The 25,705-nt window shown below is 44.0% G+C and overlaps 1 protein-coding gene across 2 annotated transcripts; it reads left to right on the forward strand.

Annotated features, from left to right (window-relative positions):
* The first annotated feature begins 1,981 nt into the window (after positions 1-1,981).
* On the forward strand, positions 1,982-25,313 carry TMEM39B (transmembrane protein 39B). 2 transcript variants are annotated; one of them, XM_073233564.1, is made up of 10 exons: positions 2,010-2,144; positions 4,126-4,252; positions 4,752-4,971; positions 5,568-5,651; positions 5,972-6,126; positions 12,427-12,763; positions 13,705-13,892; positions 21,409-21,465; positions 23,285-23,405; positions 24,878-25,313. In XM_073233564.1, exons 1-10 carry the CDS (start codon positions 2,141-2,143, stop codon positions 25,118-25,120), a joined length of 1,536 nt encoding a protein of 511 aa, XP_073089665.1. In that variant the 5' UTR covers positions 2,010-2,140; the 3' UTR covers positions 25,121-25,313. The 2 variants fall into 2 exon arrangements, with proteins under 2 accessions (XP_017532236.2, XP_073089665.1); XM_017676747.3 differs by lacking the exon at positions 21,409-21,465 and having other exon boundaries at positions 1,982-2,144.
* Positions 25,314-25,705: the final 392 nt, after the last annotated feature.

The following is a 25,705-nucleotide window of genomic DNA, read 5'->3' on the forward strand; positions in this document are numbered from 1 at the left end:
CCCCTTCAGTCACCTTCCAGCCACCTCTGAACTTGGTACATACTGCTGTTATGATATTGTGCTATAATGTATTGATTCTCCTCTTTGTATCCCCTAATAATGAGTGGCCCCTCTGTGCCCAGGATATAATAGGTTCCAAAAGTATTTGTTGACTGGAGTAAAATGAGTTCCCAGGAATGGCCTGGCCTCTGTCTTCTTTGGAATGTTCCTAACCATGTAGCTTCCCTACTCAATCAGCCTTCCTTTCAAGAGCCAGTTTGCCACTACTTCAATTCAACTGAACTAATACTTGTTCAATGTCTGTCATGTGTCAGGTTGTGTTAGGCTTTGGGGGTTCAGAACTTAACAAGATACACTGGAACTTCAGTACTCTAGAGAGGCAGAACAGCTCTCCTATCAGAATTTCTTTGTCTGGAAAAAGAAACACAGCCCTGGTTTCTGCTTTGCTTTGTGACCTGATCATTCTCCCACCTTGGACGTCTTTTCCCTCAGAAGGGAAGGCCTGATTTGGTGTAAAACCTATAATTTAGTAGTTGTGTATGTGTTGAATTAAACTCCATATTTCTATTTGTCAAGATTAAAAACCTTGGAGTAACCCTTGATCTTCTCTTTCTTCCACACACCTATCCAGTCTGTCCACAAATCCTACTGACTTTATCTTCAAATCCAGAATCCAACCGTGTCTCATCACCTCACTCAATCTGGTACAAACTATCAACATCTCTTGCTAAGATCATTTCAACAGCCTCCTGTCTGGCCTCTTATTTTCTAACCCTTGAGCCCCTACAGTCTATTATTATCACAGAGCAACCAGAGAAATTCTTTAAAAATTGAAGTCTAAACCCTACAATAGCTCTCTGCCGTCTTATTCAGAGTAAAGTCACAGAACTCTATAGGGTCCGTCCCATCCAAGCCACACTGGTCTTCCTGCTGTTTCTTAAACACACCAGGCATGCTCCCACCTGAAGGCCCTTCCACTGACTTTTCCCTCTGCCTGGAATGCCCCCTTTCTCCAGATATCTGCATGATTGGCTCACTCATTTCCTTCAAGAGTTTGTTCAAAAGTCATCTCAATGAAGCTGACTCTGATTGCCCTGTTTAAAATTGCAACCCTCCAAGCCCCCTGTCCTATTTACCTCCACGGCAATCATTCCCTCTAACATATTACAGAATTTACTAACTTTATGTCTATCTCCTCCCACTTAACTGTAATGTCTGTAAATATTAAATACTAATTTATTCAATTAATTGAATACTGATGTCTATTATGTGCCAAGCACTGTGCTTTTGCCTTGATGGAGCTACCAAGTGATTAAAACAGCTTACAGGTTTTGTGAGGAAAGAAATCATAAGAATTAGTAGTAATAGCTCATTTTTTTAGTGCTTCCTCTGTGGCAAGTGCTTGCCATACATCATAATAATGATGGCTAACATTTATTAAAACAGAATCTGTTCTACATTGTCTCATTTAATCCTCACCAAGACCTATAAGGTGAACATTGCCAGCCTCCCTATAAGGAACGAGAGACAAGATTTCAAAGTTAGGAACTGGCAGAGTCAGGATTTGAATAAAGTGGTAGCAGGAGAGCAGGATCAGATGTAAGAAATTTTTTGGACTTATGGTCAGCAAAACCAACTGATAGATTGGCTGTGGGGGTCGAGGGAAAGGGGAAAACGACTTGGGTCTCAGGTTTTGACTGGGGTGTCCCAAAGCGCAATATATGAAAGCTCGATTTGGGACGCGCCGATTTGAGGCGCTCGTGGGCCACTCATGGTCACAGTCCATCTTGAGCAGGAACTGAGAGACGGTCCCCTTCCTCTGGTCTTAAGAGACGCTGGGAGAAGGCACGCCCGGGAAGGGCAGGAGGTGCGCTCCCCTCCTTCTCGGGTCTGCAGAAAGGGCGTGGGGAACCGCGAGACAAAAGAACGCGCAGGCTCCGCCTTTGTCCTAGCGGCCCCTTTAAGAAGCGCGCCCCCAGCTCCTAGCCCGCCTTGTATGCAAATTTGCCGGCGAGGCGGGAGCGCGCGGCAGATACCCGGGACTGGGCTGCAGCGGTTAGTCCTCTCCCGGCCGCCGTCGCCTCCGACATATTGCCCGCAGGAGCTGCGGCGGCGAAACGGAGAGCGCCGGGGGGAGGAGATGGGTGAGCAGAAAGGGTCCGACTCGGCCCGGGAACGGACGGGCGCGGGGTTTAGGATGGACGATCTGTTAATCGCTCCCCCACGCGGACAGGATCCCGGCGAGGGAAGGGGGAGGGGATGCTGGGCGCAGAGGGACCCCGCCCCCGCCTGTCCCTTTGTGGGATGGGGCCTCTGTTGTTGGGGCGGGACTTTTATGGTAGGCGGGGCTTCTAAAGTGCAGAGGGCTTGTAGGGGCTTAGGCTCAGGACTTAGTCACCAGGGCTAGAAGTGGGGGCGCGGGCTAAGGGCGGAAGCGAACCATCTGGCTGTAGGGGCTTTGTACTGGGGGCGGTGGGGCCGGAAAGAGGCTTTCCAGGCCGAGGGAGCCCATTCTGGAGCAGGGTTGCTGCAGAGAGCTTTTATCGGCTTGTGGGCGGGGTTTCAGGGCTGACAGTTGTGTGTGGGCGGGGCTTCTGGGGCGAGTTGCTTAATGTGGGTGCAGAGCTGCTAAAGACAGAGTGGGTGTGGGCACAGCTTTTGGACTGAGGGTGCGTGTGTGGGATTTTCTAAGCCAGATATGATAGCGTATGAACAGAGTTTCTGGGCTGGTTGCTGGTTGAGGCAGAGCTCCTGGACAAGTACTTTTAAAGACAAGTGAAAATAGCGTCTGAGCTGAAGCGCTAGGGCAGGGTGTGTGTATGTATGTATATACTGCTGTGTTGCTGGGAAGAGGCATGAGCCAAGCTGTAACTTGACTAGCACTGGGATGGTGCTTAGGAGCTTTGTGCAGGCCCTTTGTGCAGGGTGGTGTCTGGATGTGTGGGCTGGACTGCTAAGCCTAGAGAAGTAGGTTGTGGGTCCAAGTTTTAGGTCTACAACTGCAGCCCACATCTTTGACCCTGTGCTCAGGCCCTGGGTCCCGATCATACCCAAATGCCCATAAAGCTGGATCTCAGATAGGGGCAGGGAAAAAGAAAGGGGGCATTATGATTAGCATGTATAGTGTGGGGGGGGCAAGGGGAGGGCTGTGCAGCACAGAGAAGACAAGTAGTGATTCTACAGCATCTTACTACGCTGATGGACAGTGGCTGTGAAGGGGTATGTGGGGGGGACTTGGTGAAGGGGGGAGCCTAGTAAACATGTCTTTTATGTAAAAAAAAAATAGAATACACCTAATTTTGGGTTTTAAATATATATTATCAAGAATGTGAAAAGATATCCTACAGGATAAGAGTAAATATTTGCAAATGGTTTGTCTGGTAAGGGTCCAGTATTGAGAATATATAAAGCTCAAGAACAAAAAAGCAAACAATAAAAAATTTTAAAAAATTAAAAAAAAGCTGGATCTCAGGCCCTGATGGAAAAAACTTCAAGGGTGCTCAGCATTGTATGTTTATAGAAACTTACAGTATCTGAATAATGCACACTAGCTAAGAACATGGGACCTACCCCCTCAAACTACCTGTGACACAGTGTAAACTCAGTTTCCTAATCTGTGCAGCACCTGTCTTGCTGGGTTCATTCACTCGTCAACATATATTTTCTGGTGAGGGTATACGACAGTGAAAAAGACAGATAAGGGTAATGATCTCATTGACCTTCCATTCTAGTGGGAGAGACTAAGTATGTTGACACATGATTAAGATGAATTCCAAGAGTAAATTGTTGTGAAAAAAGAATAGAAATAAGAGAGAGTTACAGGGGCAGTTACTTCAAAAATGGCAGCTAAGGAAGGACTCTCCACACTGGATACAGCAAATTCAAGAGGTAATAACAGGCTTGGTTTGCTTAACGAGAGGAAGGCCAGGATGGTTGAAGCATGGGGCAAAGCAGAGATTGGTAGGAGAGGAGATGAGACTGAAGAGGTAGGCAGGGGTCAGATCATAGGTCTCTGTGATTAAATGATAAAATGAGACACCAGGTAACTGGTAGCTAGTATCATTGCTGTTATCCTTGATATATGCCTTCTGGCTTGAGGATCTACCTTTATGTTGAGCCCTACAGGAGGACGAAGAGGTCCCAACAGGACATCCTACTGTCGAAATCCGCTCTGTGAGCCAGTGTCCTCAGGGGGCTCTGGTGGGGGCCACACATCCAGTGCATCGGTCACCAGTGTCCGTTCCCGCACCAGGTAAACCACCCCTGCCTCATGCCTCTCACTGTGCTCACAGGGACAATATAGACAAAGCTCCCCCTGATCTGGGCTTCGTGATACCCCATATTGCAGATAGCAGTGTGGAGGGCATGAGCTGCACAGAGACCCAGAGGGTGGTCATTTGGACAAATGCAATGGGACGTAGTATAATAAGCTCAAAGTCCTGGATTCCAATTAGAATTCTGCTCCTGATATGCTGGTGGTTTGGACAGGCTGTCTCCCTTGTTTGGGCCTCCTTTTCCTCATCCCTAAAATGAACCTAATAATTCCTCCCTGGGGAATATCGGAAAGCCTGAATATGATTAGAGATAGGAAAAGGCTCAGTTGGCATCCTTGTCGGAAAAGCAGAATTAGGAGGACTCCATCGTTGTCATGAGCTGCTTCTCTGATCCTGATACCCCACAAACCTGTGCCCCATAAGTTCTTCGTAGTGTTCTCAGGTCAGCTCCTGATGTTGTTCCCTCCCCACCCCCAGGAGCAGTTCTGGGACGGGCCTCTCCAGCCCCCCACTGGCCACCCAGACGGTCGTGCCCCTACAGCACTGCAAGATCCCTGAGCTGCCAGTCCAGGCCAGCATTCTGTTTGAGTTGCAGCTCTTCTTCTGCCAGCTCATAGCCCTCTTCGTCCACTACATCAACATCTACAAGACAGTGTGGTGGTATCCGCCCTCTCACCCGCCCTCCCATACCTCCCTGGTAGGTGCCCAGCTAGGACCAGCTCTGTGTGTGTGCGTGGGTGTGTGCATGTGCGTGGGTGTGTGAGACATTTGGTTTCAGTTTAACATAGTTTACCAAGCACCCTGTGTGCTTGGCTTCCTGCTGGGCATGGGAGGTATAGAAGGAACAGGAAGCGTGATTTTTGAACACTCAAATGTGCTCCATACCACACTAAGTGGCATAGAGGGTAGCAGAGATGAATCTGACACAGATTTTGTCTGAAGGAGTGCAGAGTCTTAAATCCTATGGGGGAGATAGCCACAGGCATACATGAGTGTTTCAGGAACTGGAAAGATCTCTGTGCAGAAAAAGAGGTTCAGGGACAGGGGCATGGGTGATCAGAGCAAGAGGGCTCACACGCCACTCTCTTATCTCCAGGGACTGTCCCACTTCCCTCCTCTGGGTCCTGTTGTACTCCTCTAGGTAATTTCCTGGCCTGACTCAGCTGGAGGCCCATGAAGGTCAGAGAGTGGGGACAGTCCCTGTGGAAAGGACTGGGCAGGGGGAGGTGGGTATGAGAGAAGCCTGTATATGGGCAGAGACCCACGTGACCCCCAGTCTCTGCACCCTCACAGAATTTCCACCTGATTGACTTCAACTTGCTGATGGTGACCACCATTGTCCTGGGCCGCCGCTTCATTGGGTCCGTCGTGAAGGAGGTAATTGGGTCCTAAAGGCTGGCTGGGGACTTTGGGACCCCCCTTTCCCCAAGGGGTGCCAAAGAGACACGCCCAGCCCTTCAATCCTGAGGCATTTCCTTTGGACTGCGTTTGGACTTGGTTAAAGAACATTACGTGCTTCTCGTCGCTTTTGGAGATTACTGTGTATCAAGGAAAAGGATTCACCTTTCCAGGTTCTGTCCAGCCTGCTGCCCCACATTTCCCTAGGTGGGATCACAGGCCTTGCTGGGTGGGATTTGGGCACAGCCTCCATGGCCTCCATCCAAGGCTGCATCCTGTCCTGTCTCGCCCTGACCCAGGCTTCTCAGAGAGGAAAGGTCTCCCTCTTTCGCTCCATCCTGCTGTTCCTCACCCGCTTCACAGTTCTCACGGCAACAGGCTGGAGTCTGTGCCGCTCCCTCATCCATCTCTGCAGAACCTACTCCTTCCTGAACCTCCTGTTCCTCTGCTATCCGTGAGTACCCTCACTTCACCCCTCACTGCCTAGCACCTGGCTCCTGAGTGTGGCTGGGTCACCAGACCCCCATACTGGGAAGACTCACAAACAGGGCAGCAACAGTGTCTTCTCACAGTGTCTGACAACCTTTCCCTGAGACCAGGATTATTAGCCTTCTTTTGCAGAAGCAGAAGTTAAGATGGCAGGCATAGTTTACCCAAGATAGCACCAAGGGGGAGGTCAGAATGGGACTCAGATGTGAGTGTATATCCCAGAGGAGTGTTCCTGAGGGGGAGTGCATGGGCTTTGTCTCCCCATCTCTCCTTTCCTCCCTAGTTCTTTCTCTTTGTATATCTTAATGTTTATGTAATTTTCATGTGTCTTCCAGGTCAGTGTGCATGCAAGCATTGATGTGCATGTTTCTGTGTGGTTATGTGTGCTGAAGTGTCCATGTGTGTGTGTGTGTCTGCATGTGCATGTGTCTGTTTCTCTTTGTGTCTGTTTGCTCCCTCCCTCCCTCTGTCTTGCAGAACTCAGATTGTGAGAGATGGAAATATAGTGACTGGGAGGAACCCAGGACTGCCCCTTTCTGGCCTAGAATGGGGGAGGCCTTTGGCAAGATGTCCACCCTGGCTGTTCTGGAGCAGGCTCTTGGCTGCCTGGACATTAACAGTCATTTCCCACCACCTGGGCTTTCTGGTTCATGAACTTCCTCAGACTGTTCCCTGGGAAGCTTCAGAGCTGGACACTCTTCCCTTTCGACCTCTGCTTGACCAAGAGGGCACTGTCATGGGAGGAGCCCCATCACACCTGCTGCAGTTATAACTAGGTTTTCATTATGAAAGTGACACATGTACATGTAAAAACCTTAAACTTTATAGAATCTTTGGACATAGAAAATGAGAGTCCCATATAATCTCAGTCCTCCAGAAAACCATTGTTTGCAGCATATCCTTCCAAATTTTTTCTGTGCAAATACACACATTCATACTTTTTTTTAAAACAACAAGGATTAATCTATTCATGATGTACAATTTATTACATTTTTCACATAATCATATATGCCTTGAATAATTTTCCATGGTAATACAGATGGGTCTGCCTCATTTTTTAAATGGCCTCATAGTGTCCCACTGTGTATATTTTTCACAATTTGTTTATTTGTCTTCTGTTAATAGACTTTTGTGTTGGTCCTAGCCTTTCTCTGTTAGAAACACTGAGGCAGGGAACATTCTTTCTCATACGTCTTTGCACACTTGTCCAGTAGGTCAGTACAACAAAGTCCCAAAAGTAGAATTACTGCACCAAAAGGTATGTCCTTTTGCATTTTTGATAGATATTAACAAACAGCCCTCCACTGGTTGTACTGGTTAGAACTGCCAACAGTCACCTTAATTTGACACTTCCAGTTCATACCTGGTGAGTCCATTCTCCTTGGATGTAGACAACACTTAGTATACATACTTTGCTATGTTTTTTATTTAATTTTTTAATTTTTATTAAATGTAAGATAATTATATCATAAAAAAATCAAATTCAGTAGTGCTAAAAAGCTTGTGGTGAAAAACAGTCTCCAACCCCACCCTCCATGTTTTTAGTCCTACTTTTCAAAAGCAATTGTTTTTTTTTTATTGTGTTTTCTGAGTTACCCCCATAATTCTGGTTTCCCTATACCTTTGTTTATTCCTTTAAAAAACTTATTTATTATATAGCTGGATAGTAGGTTTACATAGCTAAAATTCAAAGTATATTAAAGCATATAGAATGAAAAATCTCCCAGCTATCCAGTTTTCCTTCTAAGAGGTAACCATGAATGTTTCTGGTTTCTTGTATATCCTGGAAATAAATATTCTATGCATAAATGAGCATACCACCCACATGCACACATGAGCATGTACATTGGTTCCCTGCAATGACAGATGAAGATTCAGTTTACCTTTCCATCTGTACTGTTCCCAGTATTTGATAATTGGTAATATTTTCAGTTTCCTATTGGTAATTTTTTTCAATAATATGAGTATACCTGTGTTTTTTATTCCATCAACAGTAGTCTGCATCTTAATTCCTTTTATGTAAGATGGTAATATTAGGAACCCTACCCATCCACTTTTCTTCCCCTCTTTGTCCTCACTTCCTGGCAGCTGTACTCTTATATTGTCAAGACTGACATTTCCATTCTACTATATAACCACATTTAAGTCTTCTAGTCTTTGTCTAAGGCTAATTCTAAAAATTAAAAACCAATAAGTGTCCTTGATATTACTACAAGTATGAAAATATCATTCACTTACAGGGCTGAGTTGTGTGTATAGGTGACATTCCTTCTCTATAGTTACCAAATTCCAGTCTTGGGCCTCTTAAAATATAATGTTTCTAGTACCAAGGTCAAATGGTTTCTCTTTTCTTACATTCCATCAATTGCTTACAATTCATGCCACATTTTAGTTTGCCTTATATTTAGATTGTAACTTTTCTTACACAGCTTTTTATTTTCCTTGGAGTTTCTAATTGCCTTTCTTTTTTCTTGTTGACAAAAGAATGATGGCCTTCAACATATCCTCAAGTTTATCCAGCCTCTCAATCATGCTACCTGTTGCCTGGAGTCCATTTCCCCCCCAAAGACATCCCTCCTGGAGCCCTCCATCCTCCTGCTCCAGTCTGGAGTGGTTGCTCTTTAGGCCTGCTGTACAGCTCTCAGCCTGGGACTTCCCTTCGCTACCCTCCTGGGTTGGCTCCACTGTTTCCTGGATCCCATGTCTTCCTCTTTCTTGGTTTTCTCCTTTATTTTGCTGGAGTACATTATCAGGTAATTTCCTTAATGGGTATGTGGGAGGTATATACATTCTGAGTCCTTGCATGTCTAAAATTGCCTTTATTCTGCATTCATACTTGATTGATGGTTGAGCTGAATGTAGATTTTGCAATTCAAATTCTTACTAATTTTGAAGATATTGTTCCATTCTCTCCAGCATCCAGTGTTTCTAATGAGAAGTCTGATGCCAATTTGATTCCAATTACTTTGTAGTTGACTTGTTTTTTTCCATTCTGAAAGCTTTTAGCTATACTCTATTTATCTTTTGATTATTTGAAATTTCCTAAGGATGTGTCTGGTGTGGAACTTTGTCATTCATCTTATCAGTATTCTAGGACTTTTTTAACCTGGAGATTTGGGGACTTCTTCGGGTCACAAAAATTTTCTTCTATTATTTCTTTGATAATACCTTCTCTTCCATGTTTTCTATTCTCTTTGGGACTTCTGTTCATCAGATGGTAGAACTCATAGATTGGTCCTTTGTTTCTCTTATATTTTCCCATATATTTTTTCATCTCTCTCCCTTTCTCCCTCTCCCACAACCGTCTCTATCTTCCTCTCTCTGTCTCTGTCTCTGTCTCTCTGTCTTTCTGTCTTTTTACTTTGCCTTTAGGGAGATTTCCTCATTATCTTCCAGCTTTCTTTATTGATATTTTTTTCAGCAATCATGCTTTTCATCTCTAAGGCCTCTTCTTTCCTTTCTTATTTTTCTTTTCTCATAGTATTCTGTTCTTGTTTTAAAAATCTCTTATGTTCCCTCAATCTTGTCTTTTCACTGGGGTCAATTTTCTATTTCATGCTGTTAGTTTTCTAAGTGTAGTTGGTTTCTTTTGTTGGTTAAGAATGAAAGACTGAGTAGCTTGGAGTGCATTTTCTCTCCCTCTGCCATTGTGTACATGAGTGGGAGGTATGGGAATTTTGGTATGTGGGCAGGGCACACTGACTAGCAGATTTTGCTTTAGGATGAGTGAAGGAGGTGCTAGTTTTCAGGCTGTGGGCGCCCCTTAGGCTGGAAAGTGGGTAGTGGTTTTACTCTAGAATGTAAATTAGAGAATGTACATAAAGTCCTCAGTTCTCCTCAGTTTATTCAATTTCTTTAGAGAAGAATCCTTCAGAGAGGGTTATATAAGGTATATAGGAGAACACAGAGGCTGACTCATAAATAAATATAGTTTTTTGTTTAATCCCATTTGTTCAACTCTATTTCTTACTTCTACCCTCTATCAGAAGTGCCCATTTTAGGCCAGAGTCTCTCTTGAGCAGAAAGCTCCCAGTGCAGCCCTCTCATGGCATATTCTAGAACCTACACCATCCAGTTTAGTAGCTTCTAGCTGCCTGTTGTTACTGAACATTTGAAATAGGCTAATTTGAATTGCAGTGTGCTGTAAGTATAAAATATACACCAAATTCTGAAGACTTAGTACAAAAAAAAGAAAGTAAGTAAAACATTCATAAATAATGATTATATGTTGAAATGATAATATTTTACATGTTTCAGATTAACATGGAGTATTAAAAATTAATTTCATCTTTCTTTAATGTGGCTCCTATGAAATTATTTATGTCACTTTCATGTTTCAGTTGGGCAGCACTGCTCTAGACAATGGCTTCCTTTCTCATGTGCCAACATGTTTTTCTGCTTTCTAAATTTATCAAAATACTTGTGTATTGATAACCTCCACTCCTATTTTTTTTTTTTGGTATTTTTAATCTACAATTACATGAGGAACATTATGTTTACTAGGTATTCTTTTTGCTGATATCGATTTATTTTCTACTTCTACACTGTCACATCTTGGGTAGAGAGGATGAGAGGGAATCTGCTGTCTTGCATATGAAGTTGCATCTAACTTGTGGCCTATCAGAGCAATCACTTACTGAATAATTTAATTGTACCTGCAGTGCTTCTCAGAGGCAAAGCAAGGGAGATTCTTAAGTTATATGCCCTTAAATTTGAGCCTGAATCTCTTATATGTCCATGTAGGTGTGTACACACTCCTTCCCACAAGGAATCCTGAACAGTGTTTTTGGAATCCCATTTCAACATTCGTTCCTGTCCCATAGAATCACTGGTCTCTTTCTTTTCTAAACAAAATTGTGTTGATCTACTCTGGGCCAGGCACCATGCTGGAGCTTTGTTGTAAGGATTAACACAGAATGTTTATGGAAACACTAACATAATGCCTGGCTGAGCATAGAGAATCAATACGAGCCATGCAACTTAAGGCAAGTTAAGGAAACTGAGGCTCATAGGTGTTAAATGCCCTAAATACAGTGCTAATAAGTGGCAGAGCTGGACTTTTAATCCTGGCCCATTTGACTCCAAAAGTTAGGCTGTCCACCACAATTCTCTAAGTTACCTTACTTAACTTTACCCCAGGGAGGATGGTCACATCCCTGTTTTATAGACCAGAAAGCAGAACCCCAAAGAGGCTAATTGCTTGCTCTAGGACACACATGTATCCCTTTGTGGAACTCAGAAAAAAGGAAAAGAAAGTTACTGTTGATAAGAAAACAGCATTCTTATTGGCCCTAACTCATACAGGATCCCAGGGGCTCTTCTGGGGCTGTGTCTCAGGGCCTGGAGAAATTGAAAGGCCCCAAGCTATTAAAAAAGAAAAAAAGGAGTGCCTGTGAAGGGCACTATTATAACATTGCATGTACTTCGCTTGACATTTACTCCTTATAATCATCTACTCTTCTGGACCATGGGTCTTTCCAGTTTTCTCCTCAAACAATACCAGCCACACACTCAAAAACACCCCTGAAGTAATTATAATTGGTTCCAGCCCTCACCTAAGGTTGCTGCTCAGGGAAAAGGATTTATACTGTTCAAGGGCCCATTTCAGTGCCCAGCACATAATAGGTACACAATAAATATTGTTCTTGAACTGCCCTCCTCTGCAAGCCAATGAGCTGTCTCTAACGTATGCACCCATAAGAACTTAGACCTCCTTTGTGGCACTGGGTACATTTAAATTAATTACTCATAATTTTTTCTTAATCTTTGTTATCAGACAGTTCTGGGCTTGAATCCCAGCACTATTACTTCCTCATTAATTGTTTGACCTTTGGGAATCCACTTCACCTCTCTGAGGCACAGCTTCCTCAGACAAAAAGGGCACAAAGTATTAGTACCTAATACAGTGCTCTTAGGATAAATAGAAAATAATGCATGTAAAGCACATAGTACAGTGTACAGAATATAGGTTGTGCCCAATAAATGTGGGCTGTTAGGATTACTGCTAGTCAGCAATAGACTGTGAGGGCAGGACTTCTCTCTTGCTTCCTGCTATATCCCCAATGCTTGGCATGAACTCCGTGCTAATACACATGTTGAATGACTGACCATTGGATGGGAAGATGGATAGAAGGATGGGTTGATTTTCCCCTCTCAGCAGCTGGGGGAGCTGAGGCCCAGGGAGGAAAGAAGATTCCCTCAGTGACTGAGGGTTGAGATCCTGGCCCATGGGCGGGCCTACCCTCACCACTGTCTTCCCCAGCAGGTTTGGGATGTACATTCCGTTCCTGCAGCTGAACTGTGACCTGCGCAAAACAAACCTTTTCAGCCACATGGCCTCCATGGGTCCCCGGGAGGCAGTGAGTGGCCTGGTACGGAGCCGGGACTACCTACTGACACTGCGGGAGACGTGGAAGCAGCACACACGGCAGCTGTATGGCCCAGATGCCATGCCCACACATGCCTGCTGCCTGTCGCCCAGCCTCATCCGCAGCGAGGTAGAGTTCCTCAAAATGGACTTCAACTGGCGCATGAAGGAAGTGCTGGTCAGCTCCATGCTGAGTGCCTATTATGTGGCCTTTGTGCCTGTCTGGTTTGTGAAGGTGCGTAGCTCAACCCAGGGAGGGAAGGGACCTGCCCAAGGCCTTACCCTGTTTTTAATAAGATTCCTGTCTGTTCTCTTGGTACTAGAGTGATGGCTGCCTCCATTTTAGAGTGGAGAAAGCAAGGCTTACAGAAAGGAAATGGCCTGTACAGTCACCCAGCCAATGAGGAAGACATGGCACTGTTCATAATACTTGATAACAAAAAGCGGTGACACTGTGGCTGTTATGGCATAGGCATGTCACAATGTCATTACATAGGAAAGCCAGGATTCATCCAGATCAAGTGACTCCAAAAGCCTGTGGTGTCTCTCAAGCTTGTATGACCTTCTTTTTTTTTAAATTAAATTTTTATTAAGGTATTATTCATATACACTCCTATGAATGTTTCACATGAAAAAACAATAACTTGTATGGGCTTCTGCAAAGGTAACCTCCCCAGATGACAGTAGGCTGGAAACATTTCTCCAAGGATAGACTGTCCTAAATGATTTGAGCTGTGAGGACTTCATGTCTGTTGAGCAGCTACAACATGCTAGAGCTTTCACGACTATTATAATCCTCCTAAAGCCTCTCAGCAGTGGTTGAGTTACTCTTACCTCATTAAACAGATGAGGAAGCTAGAACACAGAGGAAGTGAAATGACTTGCCCAAGGTCACCTAGTTAATAAGCAGCAGAGCCAAAATTTGAACTCATGTCTGTTGGACTCCAGAGCCCATGCCCTGATTCAGAGGGGTGGGCAGTGGGAGCAACTTTTCATTGTAGAAAGCTGAATAGGGGTCCAGAATCTAAGCCCATGGTTAAGGCTGCTTTGTTAGATGTTTCATCCTTAGTTTCAGGCTTCCCTGAGGCCTCTTCAGGGCAGAGAGAACCAAGGAATGGGGAGGGGGTGAGGCCATTAGGGGCATCCCAGGTCTTACCTGCCTCCTGCTGCCCCCAGAACACACATTACTATGACAAGCGCTGGTCCTGCGAGCTCTTCCTGCTGGTGTCCATCAGCACCTCAGTGATCCTCATGCAGCATCTGCTGCCTGCCAACTACTGTGACCTACTGCACAAGGCAGCTGCCCATCTGGGCTGCTGGCAGAAGGTGGACCCAGCGCTGTGCTCCAACGTGCTGCAGCACCCGTGAGTCACTCCCCTTCTCTGCCCAACCCCAGCCCCCCTGGTTTGCATCTGGAGTCACTGGCCTCCTCACTTACCTGCTCACTCATTCAGTCAGCAAATGGCTATTGAGCATATCTTGTATGCTAGGCCTTGTGGCCAGAGTTGGGTATGGCAGGGCCCAAGATGGACATGTTCCCTGTGCATTGGTGACTTGCAGTGTGCTGGAGGTGGGAGGAGGGTAGACTAAATTCATAGACTCGTTGACTTTCTCATTCACTGACTGCTATTTCTTCACTTATTGATGGATTTGCTCATACATTCATTCATCACTTCACTCCTTCTATCATGCTTACTCAGTCAATCTTTAGGTCCTCTGCTCCCTCGGCAGACATTTACTGCTACCTAATCTGTACCAGGCCTGGTGCTGTGTATTGGATAGAGGAGCTTGGACTTTGACCTATAGGCAGAGGGAGCTATGGAGTGTTTTGAATAGTGGAGGGAACCATTCCACAGTGTGCCTTAGAAACTTCAGTCTGGTAACAGGATATGGTGCTGTGTTAGCAAATGTGGAACCCTGGAAGGGAAGAAGAGCCATGGGGAGGAAATGACTAAGAAAAGATCCTTGAGGAGTTCACAGACTGCCGAGGTGGTTAGGATGAGTGGAGTGGAAGAGGCAGCTACAGGATGGCATTGCATGCAGAGAAGAGGCAGAAGTTACCCTGCCCAGGAACGCTAAAGTTCTGGGCTGTCCTCCCCTCAGCCTGACTCATCCTTCATGGTGCCTAGCATTTCTGCAGTCTTTCCTCACTGTACTTTTCACCCAGGTTATACTAATCTTCCTGCCTGTATTCCTGCATTAGACTGGAAGCACCTCAAGGCTGGGACCACCTCTGAATCACATCCAAGTCTTGGGCCCAGCACAAGGCCTGGCAGAGAAGAGGCCCCTAGGACAGGTTTGCAGAGGTAGGCCCACCAAGAAGCACAGGTGCAAAGGGAGGCCATGGAGGCCAAACCTTCTGGTGTTGGCCCTCCATACTAGTCAGGGTCCCTCTCAGGCTCTGTCCAGGTGGCCCAGGAGAGAGGATGGGCATTGCCAAATGGGCCAAAACAGGGCTTGGCTTAGCCTCAAGCTATGAGGGAAGGAAGGAGTGGAAAGATGGAACATAGCTGAATTTGAGGATAAGCCTTTCCATAGCTCACCATGGTCCACAGATAAAATCCAGGCTCCTTCACATGCTTCCCAGCTGATGAACTGGGTCCTGCCAGCCTTTTCAGCCTCATCTCTTTCCATGCCCTGACTCATGCTCTGCTCTAGCCAGACCAAACCTCTTTGAATCCTCAAGTTGTGTATGCACTTTTATATCCAGGCTTTTGCACATGATGCATGTTTTGCCTGGAGGGCCCTTTTTAACTTTCTTTTCCTGATTGATTCCTATTCATCCTTTAGCATTTGGCTTCCCCCACAAACACTTTCCTTACCACCCAAGATGGGTTCTGTACCCTTTGCCTATGCTCCCACAACCCCATAATACCATGATCATTGCACCTAATACTTTCTACTGTGTTTGTTTTAGTTACTTGCCTGTCAATCCAGGACCAAATCTCCTGGAGATTAGGGTCCTTCCCTGTCAAGCATGCAGCCATCTACTTACTCCTCACGGCTGCCCGGCTTATAACAGATCCACAGCATATGTTTCATGCTTTTTGTTTTTGTTTTTGTTTTTGTTTTTTTTATTAAGGTATTATTGATATACACTCTTATGAAGGTTTCACATGAAAAACAGTGTGGTTACTACATCCACCCATATTATCGAGTTTCCCCCCCAATATGCCATTGCAGTCACTGTCCATCAGTGTAGTAAGATGCCACAGAATCCCTATTTGCCTTCTCTGTGCTACACTGTATTCCCCATGATTCCCCCCACACGATGTGTGCCAATCATAATACCCCTCAGTCCCCTTCTGCCTCCCCACCCACCCTCCCCCACCCCTCCCCTTTGGCAACCACTAGTCCCTTCTTGAAGTCTGAGTCTGCTGCCGTTTTGTTCCTTCAGTTTTGCTTCATTGTTACACTCTGCAAATGAGGGAAATCATTTGGTATTTGTCTTTCTCTGCCTGGCTTATTTCACTGAGCATAATATCCTCTAGCTCCATCCATGTTGTTGCAAGTGGTAGGATTTGTTTCTTTCTTATGGCTGAATAGTATTCCATTGTGTATGTGTGCCACATCTTCTTTATCCATTCGTCTACTGATGGACACTTAGGTTGCTTCCATTTCTTGGCTATTGTCAATAGTGCTGCAATAAACATAGGGGTACATAGGTCTTTTTGAATCTGAGAACTTGTATTCTTTGGGTAAATTCCTAGAAGTGGAATTCCCAGGTCAAATGGTATTTCTATTTTTACTTTTATGAGAAATCTCCATATTACTTTCCACAATAGTTTAACTAGCTTACATTCCCACCAGCAGTTTAGGAGGGTTCCCTTTTCTCTGCCACCTCACTAGCATTTGTTGTTCCTAGTCTTTTTGATGTTGGCCATCCTAACTGGTGTGAGGTGATACCTCATTGTGGTTTTTATTTGCATTCCCTGATAATTAGTGATGTGGAGCATCTTTTCATGTGCCTGTTGGCCATCTGAGTATCTTCTTTGGAAAAGTGTCTGTTCATATCCTCCGCCCATTTTTTAATCAGGTTATTTACTTTTCAGTTGTTGACGCGTGTGAGTTCTTTATATATTTTGGAATTTAACCCCTTGTCGGATATGTTGTTAACAAATATATTCTACCATACTATAGGATGCCTTTTTGTTCTGTTGTCCTTTCCATACAGATGGTGTCCTTTGCCGTACAGAAGCTTTTTAGTTTAATGTAGTCCCATGTGTTCATTTTTGCTTTTGTTTCCCTTTCTCAAGGAGATGTGTTCAGGAAAAAGTTGCTCATTTGTATATTCAGGAGATCTTTGCCTATGTTGTCTTCTAAGAGTTTATGGTTTCATGACTTACATTAAGGTCTTTGATCCATTTCGAGTTTACTTTTGTGTGTGGGGTTAGACAATAATCCAGTTTCATTCTCTTGCATGTAGCTGTCCAGTTTTGCCAACACCAGTTGTTAAAGAGGCTGTCATTTCCCCACTGTATGTCTGTTGCTCCTTTATCATATATTAATTGACCATATTTGCTGGGTTTTATATCAGGGCTCTCTAGTCTGTTCCATTCATCTATGGGTCTGTTCTTGTACCAGTACCAAATTGTCTTGATTACTGTGGCTTTGTAGTAGAGCTTGAAGTCAGGGAGCATAATCCCCCCAGCTTTATTCGTCCTTCTCAGGATTAGTTTGGCTATTAGGAGTCTTTTGTGTTTCCATATGAATTTTAGAACATTTGCTCTTGTTCGTTGAAGAATGCGTTGGTATTTTAATAGGGATTGCATTGAATCTGTAGATTGCTTTAGGCAGGATGGCCATTTTGACAATATTAATTTTTCCAATCTATGAGCACAGAATGTGTTTCCATTTATTGGTGTCTTCTTTAATTTCTCTCATGAGTGTCTTGTAGTTTTCAGAATATAGGTCTTTCACTTCCTTCATTAGGTTTATTCCTAGATATTTTATTCTTTTTGATGCAGTTGTGAACGGAATTGTTTTCCTGATTTCTCTTTCTGCTTGTTCATCTTTAGTGTATAGGAATGCAACAGATTTCTATGTATTAATTTTGTATCCTGCAGCTTTGCTGAATTCAGATATTAGATCTAGTAGTTTTGGAGTGGATTCTGCAAACAGTGACAGTTTAACTTCTTCTTTACCAATCTGGATGCCTTTTATTTATTTGTGTTACTGAGGTGAGGACCTCCAGAACTATGTTGAATAAAAGTGGAGAGAGTGGGCATCCTTGTCTTGTTCCCAGTCTTAAAGGAAAGGCTTTCAGCTTCTCGCTGTTAAGTATGATGGTGCCTGTGAGTTTGTCATATATGGCCTTTATCATGTTGAGGTATACTTGCCCTCTATACCCATTTCATTGAGAGTTTTAATCATGAATGGATGTTAAATTTTGTTGAATGCTTTTGGGCATCTGGAGATGATCATGTGGTTTTTGTCCTTCTTTTTGTTGATGTGGTGGATGATGTTGATGGATTCTCTAATATTGTACCATCCTTACATCCCTGGAATAAATTCTACTTGATCATGATGGATGATCTTTTTGATGTATTTTTGAATTCGGTTTGCTAATATTTTGTTGAGCATTTTTGCATCTTTGTTCATCAGGGATATTGGTCTGTAATTTTCTTTTTTTGTGGTGTCTTTGCCTGGTTTTGTTATTAGAGTGATGCTGGTCTCATAGAATGATTCTGGAAGTATTCCCTCTTCTTCTACTCTCTGGAAAACATTAAGTAGGATGGGTGTTAGGTCTTCACTAAATGTTTGATAAAATTCAGCAATCAAGCCATCTGGTCCAGGCGTTTTTTTCTTAGGTAGTTTTTTTATTACCAGTTCAATTTCTTTGCTGGTAATTGGTCTATTCAGGCTTTTTGTTTCTTTCTGGGTTAGCCTTGGAAGGTTGTATTTTTCTAGAAAGTTGTTCATTTCTTCTAGGTTATCCAGTTTGTTACCATGTAATTTTTCATAGCACTCTCTACTAATTCTTTTTATTTCTGTGGTGTCCGTAGTGATTTTTCTCTTCTCATTTCTGATTCTATTTATGTGTGTAGACTCTTCTTTTTTTCTTGATATGTCTGACTAGGGGTTTATCTATTTTGTTTAGTTTCTCAAAGAACCAGCTCCTGCTTTCATTGATTCTTTCTATTGTTTTATTCTCAATTTTATTTATTTATGCTCTAATCTTTATTACGTCCCTCCTTCTACTGACTTTGGGCCTCATTTGTTCTTCTTTTTCTGGTTTTTCTAATTGTGAGTTTAGACTATTCATATGGGATTGTTCTTCTTTTCTGAGGTAGACTTGTATTGCAATATACTTCCCTCTTAGCATGGCCTTTGCTGCGTCCCACAGATTTTGTGGTGTTGAATTATTGTTGTCATTTGTCTCCATATATTGCTTGATCTCTGATTTTATTTTGTCATTGATCCATTGGTTATTTAGAAGCATATTGTTAAGCCTCCATGTGTTTGTGCGATTGTTCATTTTCTTTGCATAATTTATTTCTAGTTTCATACCTTTGTGGTCTGAGTAACTGGTTGGTACAATTTCAATCTTTTTTAATTTGCTGAGGCTCTTTTTGTGGCCTAGTATATGATCTATTCTTGAAAATGTTCCATGTGCACTTGAGAAGAATGTGTATTCTGCTGCTTTTGGGTGTAGAGTTCTGTAGATGTCTGTTGGGTCCATCTGTTCTAATGTGTTGCTCAGTGCTTCTTTCTCCTTACTTATTTTCTGTCTGTTTGATCTGTCCTTTGGAGTAAGTGGTGTGTTGAAGTCTCCTGGAATGAATACATTGCATTCTATTTCCCCTTTTAATTCAGTTAGTATTTGTTTCACATATGTAGGTGATCCTGTGTTGGGTGCATATATTTTTATAATGGTAATATCTTCTTGTTGGATTGACCCCTTTATCATTATGTAATGTCCTTCTTTGTCTCTTTTGACTTTATTTGTTTTGAAGTCTGTTTTGTCTGATACAAGTACTGCAACTCCTGCTTTTTTCTATTAGTTGCATGAAATATCTTTTTCCATCTGTTCACTTTTAGTCTGTGTATGTCTTTGGGTTTGAAGTGAGTCTCTTGTAGGCAGCATATAGATGGGTCTTGTTTTTTTATCCATTCAGTGACTCTGTGTCTTTTGTTTGGTACATTCAGAGCATTTTCATTTAGGGTGATTATTGGTAGGTATGTACTTATTGCCATTGCAGGCTTTAGATTTGTGATTATCAAAGGTTCAAGGTTAACTTCCTTTATATCTAAGAGTCTAACTCAACTCACTTATTATGCTATTATAAACACAATCTAAAGGTTCTTTTTTTTTTCTCCTTTTTCTTCCTCCTCCATTCTTTATATATTAACTATCATATTCTGTACTCTTTATCCCTTGACTGACTTTGAGGGTAGTTGATTTAATTTTGCATTTGCTAACTAATTAATTGTTCTACTTCTTTACTGTGGTTTTAGTTCCTCTGGTGACAGCTATTTAGCCTTAGGAACACTTCCATCTATAGCAGTCCCTCTAAAATACACTGTAGAGATGGTCTGTGGGAGGCAAATTCTCTCAGCTTTTGCTTATCTGGAAATTGTTTAATCCCTCCTTCAAATTTAAATGATAATCTTACCGGATAAAGTAATCTTGGTTCGAGGCCCTTCTGTTTCATTGCATTAACTACATCATGCCACTCCCTTCTGGCCTGTAAGGTTTCTGCTGAGAAGTCTGATAATAGCCTGATGGTTTTTCCTTTGTATGTGATCTTTTTTCTCTCTCTGGCTGCTTTTAACAGTCTGTCCTTATCCTTGATCTTTGCCATCTTAATTACTGTATGTCTTGGTGTTGTCTTCCTTGGGTCCCTTGTGTTGGGAGATCTGTGCATCTCCATGGCCTGAGAGACTATCTCCTTCCCCTGATTGGGGAAGTTTTCAGCAATTACCTCCTCAAAGACACTTTCTATCCCTTTTTCTCTCTCTTCTTCTTCTGGTTCCCCTATAATACAAATATTGTTCTGTTTGGATTGGTCACACAGTTCTCTCAATATTCTTTCATTCCTAGAGATCCTTTTTCCTCTCTTTGCCTCATCTTCTTTGTATTCCTCTTCTCTAATTTCTATTTCATTTATCGTCTCCTCCACCGTATCTAGTCTGCTTTTAAATCCCTCCATTGTATTCTGTAATGATTGGATCTCTATCCTGAATTCATTCCTGAGTTCTTGAATATTTTCCTGTACCTCCATGAGCATGTTTATGATTTTTATTTTGAAATTTCTTTCAGGAAGATTGATGAGTTCAGTTTCACTTGACTCTTTTTCTGGTGTGTTTGGGCTTTTGGTTTGAACCAGGTTCTTTTGACATTTCATATTTGTATGTGGCGCCCTCTCATGCCCAGAAGTTCTACTCTTCTGGTGCTTCTCAGCCCTTGGAGTAATGTTGGAGGTCTCAGGGGAGTAGTGCTGGTGCCTGGGGGGAGGAAAGAGCTGTTTCCTGCTTCCTGGCTGCTATGCCTGTCTCCACAGCCAGAACCAGTGGGCTGAACACACAGGTGTAAGACTCTATGCTTTGTGTTTGTAGCTGCTGTAGGTGGGGCTTCCCACTGGCTGGCCTGACACCAGGGCAGGAGCTGCCCTTTTGTGAGCTAGATGCGAGCTGTCCAGAAGGAAGGTCCAGCAGGCTGCGTATCACTGTAGGGGGCCTCGGAGCTGCGTAGCCAGCCAGGGGGATGGAGCTCCTGAAGCTACTGAAAGTTCCCAACCTGCTGGGCAGAGTGCACCCAGACAATTTTGTCTACCTGTCCTTTCTCCTGAGCAGTAAACTCTGTGCAATCCTTGCCCCTTTAGCAGCGCTCTTGCTGTTTGGAAGTCTCTTAGACTGCCCGCCTTTCTTTTGTCCCAGAACAGGTGGATATGGATCCCTGTTTTCCACAAGTGGCTGGAATCTCACTCTCTCCAGGTATTCCGCTTGTCTTAGCTTTCCAACCCCACTAATCACCAGAGCACTATGCAATGTAGGTTTGTGCTCCCAGAGCAGATCTCCAGGGCTAGGTGTTCAGCAGTTCCAGGCCTCCACTCCCTCCCCGCTCATTTCTCTTCTTCCTGCTGGTGAGCTAGGGTGAGGGAAGGGCTTGGTTCCCACCAGATCACAGCTTTGGTACGTTACCCTGTTCTGTGAGGTCTGTTCTTTTCTTCAGGTGTATGCAGTCTGGTGCAGCTTTCTTTCCTGTTCCTCTTTCAGGATTAGTTGTATTAATTATATTTTCATATTATATGTGGTTTTGGGAGTAGGCCTGTGTCTCACCTGTCATGCTGCCATCTTTAATCCTCCAAATGTTTCATGTATTTGTGTATAGTCTTTTCTAAAGGTAAAATTTACATACAGTGAAATGCACAGATCTTAAAGTGTGCAATTTTTTGAGTTTGGATAAACGTATATACACCCATGTAACTCACCCCCCCTTCAAGATACAGAACATTTCCAGTCCCTCAGAAAATGTCCTCATGGCCCTTCCCAGTGACCCTGCCTACCTAGACAACCACCTTTCAACTTACTTTTACTATTAGTTAGTTTTGCCTGTTCTCCATCTTCACGTAAAAGAAATCTTGGGCCTGGCTTCTTTCTTTTTGTTTTTTCTTTCTTAATTGAAATATAGCTGTACACAATATTGGTTTCATTTGTACAACAGTGATTCAAAAATCATATATGTCACAAAAAGTTCATTATAATAAGTGTAGTTACCATCTGCCAACATGCAAAGATACCACAAGTTGTTGACTTTATTCCCTGTGCCAGGTCCAGCTTCTTTTATTCAGCATATTATGTGTGAGGTTCATCCATGTTGTGCATAACACAATAACTGTTTTTAAATGAATGAATCAAGAGGGCAGGAGCATCTTGGGTGATCTCACAGAACACTGGAAGAAAATTCACTGGTCCCACCGCCTCATTCACGTGCTCTCTGGGGCCTCTCCATGCCAGGCTTTGTGGCATTGTCCGGGGACACAGAGATGAATTGGACACCATCTCTTCCCCTGTGGATTCCCAGACTAGTGAGGGATACAAAGAAATAAGTGACAAAACATTGACAACAGTAGGTCAGTAGCAGGAGATTCAGGGAACATTTAAAAGATACTGAACTCTATGAGGAGTTTGAGAAAGACTTTCTGGAGGTTTCCACATTTTAAAAAATGACAGGGAGCTTACAGGAAGGATAAGGCATCAGGAATGGTATTCTTAACTGGAGGGAGCAAATCGTGCAGAGATGTGATGGAGAGAGGTGTGCTGGAGGGACCAGAAGCAGCTCTGAATGGCCTGAGCATGAGCTACCTGGCAGGAGTCATAGAAGACTACAAAGGGCCTCAGATCCACTCCAAATCCTTGGAGACTTGATGCCATAGCCACTGGAAAGCTTTCAGAGAGTTTTGAGCACCGAATAGTCAGGCTCAGCTTGGAATTTTAAAAAGATCCCTCAGGTCTGATTGGAGGATAGGGGTGAGACCAGATGAGGAAAATGCACTCAGAAAGGGAAAAGAATTTTCTTAATCCCACAGACATTAATGCCACCTTAGACCTTCTGACCCCTAGTGCAGTGAATTTCTCATGATTCTTGCCCCATTTTACAGAGGAGGCAGCTGAGACCCAGAAAATGAAAGTCACTGTGTCTAAGCAATAGAAATGGGAGTAGAGTCCTGGTGGTCACCCCAAGCCCCATCTTCTGGCACCCCCTTTTGTGGATGAGCTGGGCATAAAGGGCACTGTTGGCCTGTGCCTCCAGGTGGACTGAAGAATGCATGTGGCCACAGGGCGTGCTGGTGAAGCACAGCAAGAATGTCTACAAAGCAGTGGGCCACTACAATGTGGCTGTCCCCTCTGATGTCTCCCACTTCCGGTTCCACGTGAGTCTCCTTGCTTTGGGAAGGAGGGTGGGGCCTGATCCAGAGGGCAAGGGGATCTGCAGGGCAAGAAGGTGATGTCATAGCAAGAGAAAGCTATTCTCAGTATTTTCCAAATCCAGAGGAAGATCATGCACACATGGAGCACAAGGACAGTCATATAACTGATTACTCCATACCTGCAGCTCACTTGGTAGCAGATCTTTGAAAACATTAGGTAGAGGCAGGAAAGATGACACAGTAATAGAAGGGTTTCTTATTGATGTAAATAGTAACCATTACCATTCTTTACTGTGTACCAAGCCCAGGGGTAAGAACTTCCTGTGCACCTACATATTCCCTCTTCACCAGAGCCTTGGGTATGAGAGAAATGCCAGGGCGATCCCCTTTTTCATATACTCAAATTGACTGAGTTTCAAGGGCAACTTGTTCAAGGGCACCTTATTGGAAACCTGAGAACCTATGGTAATGACTCATAGACACATTGTGGAAAAGACTACTCAAAATCATCAAGGCTAGAGGTCTCTATTTTGTTTATTCATTACTATCAAAATCCTTTTTTTTAACATAGTCATAGACTAAAGCCCATTACAGAAGCCCTCATGGCACTGCTCTGTTTGAAAGGTTTGGAACCCCCTTCCCTTCCTACTCTCCAGTGCTATAGCCCCTGAAAGACCTCCTCAGAAAGAACCTGGAGCACTAAGGAGCACAGTTTGAGTAATCATTCATCTGGGTGGTCTTTACATTTCACAGTAGAGAAACCTGAGGCCCAGACAGGGAAGGGACTGGCCTGAGATCCTGCAGCCTGTCACAGGCAGAGCAGGGCATGCTGGTCTCTTGGATTCTCATGTCCTGCCACTTCTCCCATCCTGTAATCAGCTCTTCAGGTTTAGGCATCTTGGCCTCTGCAGAATTGTGATCCCTGAACATTGATCATTCTTTTGAACTGATCAGAAAATTTTTCTTGAGTCCTGTACTCTACCTTGCTCTATAAACACCAGGCAAAAAAAGTAAGATGTCACTAGGTCCCCTGGAAGCTTCTGGCCTAGCTGGGGATGCTACACATAAAGTAATGGGTGACTCAGGCTGTGGAGTCTGTAATAACTTTCCATGACTAGGTCATAAGATTCTAATTTGTTCAGGCCTGACAGTACCTAGGGAGGGTCACCTATAAAAAGGTGTTAATTTGAAACCAGAAAAAGGTTGAGAGCACAAGCAAGACCTCTCAGGAAAAGCTTCCTGGAAGAGATAGAAGTTGAACAGGATCTTAACAGGGAAGCAGTAGTCTTGACAGAAGGACACCACAAGCAATGGCAGAGTTGACGCCAAACCCTACGAAGTCTTCCTCCACACCAAAGTCTGCCTGGGGCCCCAAGAGCTTGTCCCCTTCACTGGCCTACCCAGAACCTTCCCGCCCCAAAAGGGCAGGTTTCTGGAGCATACTTTCCAGCCCCTGCCTACTCTTCCCTGGACAGTTCTTTTTCAGCAAACCCCTGCGGATCCTCAACATCCTGCTGCTGCTGGAGGGTGCCGTCATTGTCTACCAGCTGTACTCCTTAATGTCCTCTGAAAAGTGGCACCAGACCATCTCACTGGCGCTCATCCTCTTCAGCAACTACTATGCCTTCTTCAAGCTACTGCGGGACCGCCTGGTGTTGGGCAAGGCCTACTCGTATTCAGCCAGCCCCCAGAGGGACCTGGATCACCGGTTCTCCTGAGCCCCAGAGCAACCTCAGGGACATCATCCTCCGGCCAGGGGCTCCCTGGGAAGGGGCTGTTGGGGAGGGTTGGGAGAGGTAAAAAAAAAAAAAATACCCACCAGAGCTTTGTATTTTTGTTACACACTGTTTCTTTCTTTGATAATTGATGTGATTATGAGGGGAAAAAATTCCTATTTTTATACTCCAATAAGCCTGTGTCCTGTAGTTCTTTCTCTTCTTGCCTGTCAGGCAGAGTGCAGAGGTGGGATTCTGAGCCAGGAAGACCCACTTGTGGCTCCTGGGGCCCCTGTTGGCTCTGCCTTCTCCCATAGAGAGAAGATGAGGCCCTAGAGGCCATGGTAGCAGTGATGGCTGCTGCTAGCTGAGTGTTTGCTGGGTAGCACACACGATCTTTGTGTGGTAGAGGCCTGATATAATCCAAATGTTACAACAACCCTAGAAGGTAGGTGCTGTCACTCCTATTCTACAGATGAAGAATAGCTCAGAGAATTATAGTGACTTGCTGCAGGGTAACACAGCTAGGACATAGAGGTGGGCAAAAAAAGTCCTCCAAAAGATGACACTGCCATCATAGCAGAATGC

Source organism: Manis javanica, chromosome 4 (genome assembly GCF_040802235.1).
Source record: "Manis javanica isolate MJ-LG chromosome 4, MJ_LKY, whole genome shotgun sequence".
Taxonomy (NCBI): Eukaryota; Metazoa; Chordata; class Mammalia; order Pholidota; family Manidae; genus Manis; species Manis javanica.

What these genes read in the sequence shown, in the direction of transcription:
- TMEM39B (XM_017676747.3), top strand. Translation starts at nt 1,997, where the DNA reads ATGCAAATTTGCCGGCGAGGCGGGAGCGCGCGGCAGATACCCGGGACT. An exon ending in TCCAACGTGCTGCAGCACCC is followed by an intron (nt 13,893 to 23,284) that starts GTGAGTCACTCC and finishes CTGTGCCTCCAG; the next exon opens with GTGGACTGAAGAATGCATGT. An exon ending in TCTCCCACTTCCGGTTCCAC is followed by an intron (nt 23,406 to 24,877) that starts GTGAGTCTCCTT and finishes TTCCCTGGACAG; the next exon opens with TTCTTTTTCAGCAAACCCCT.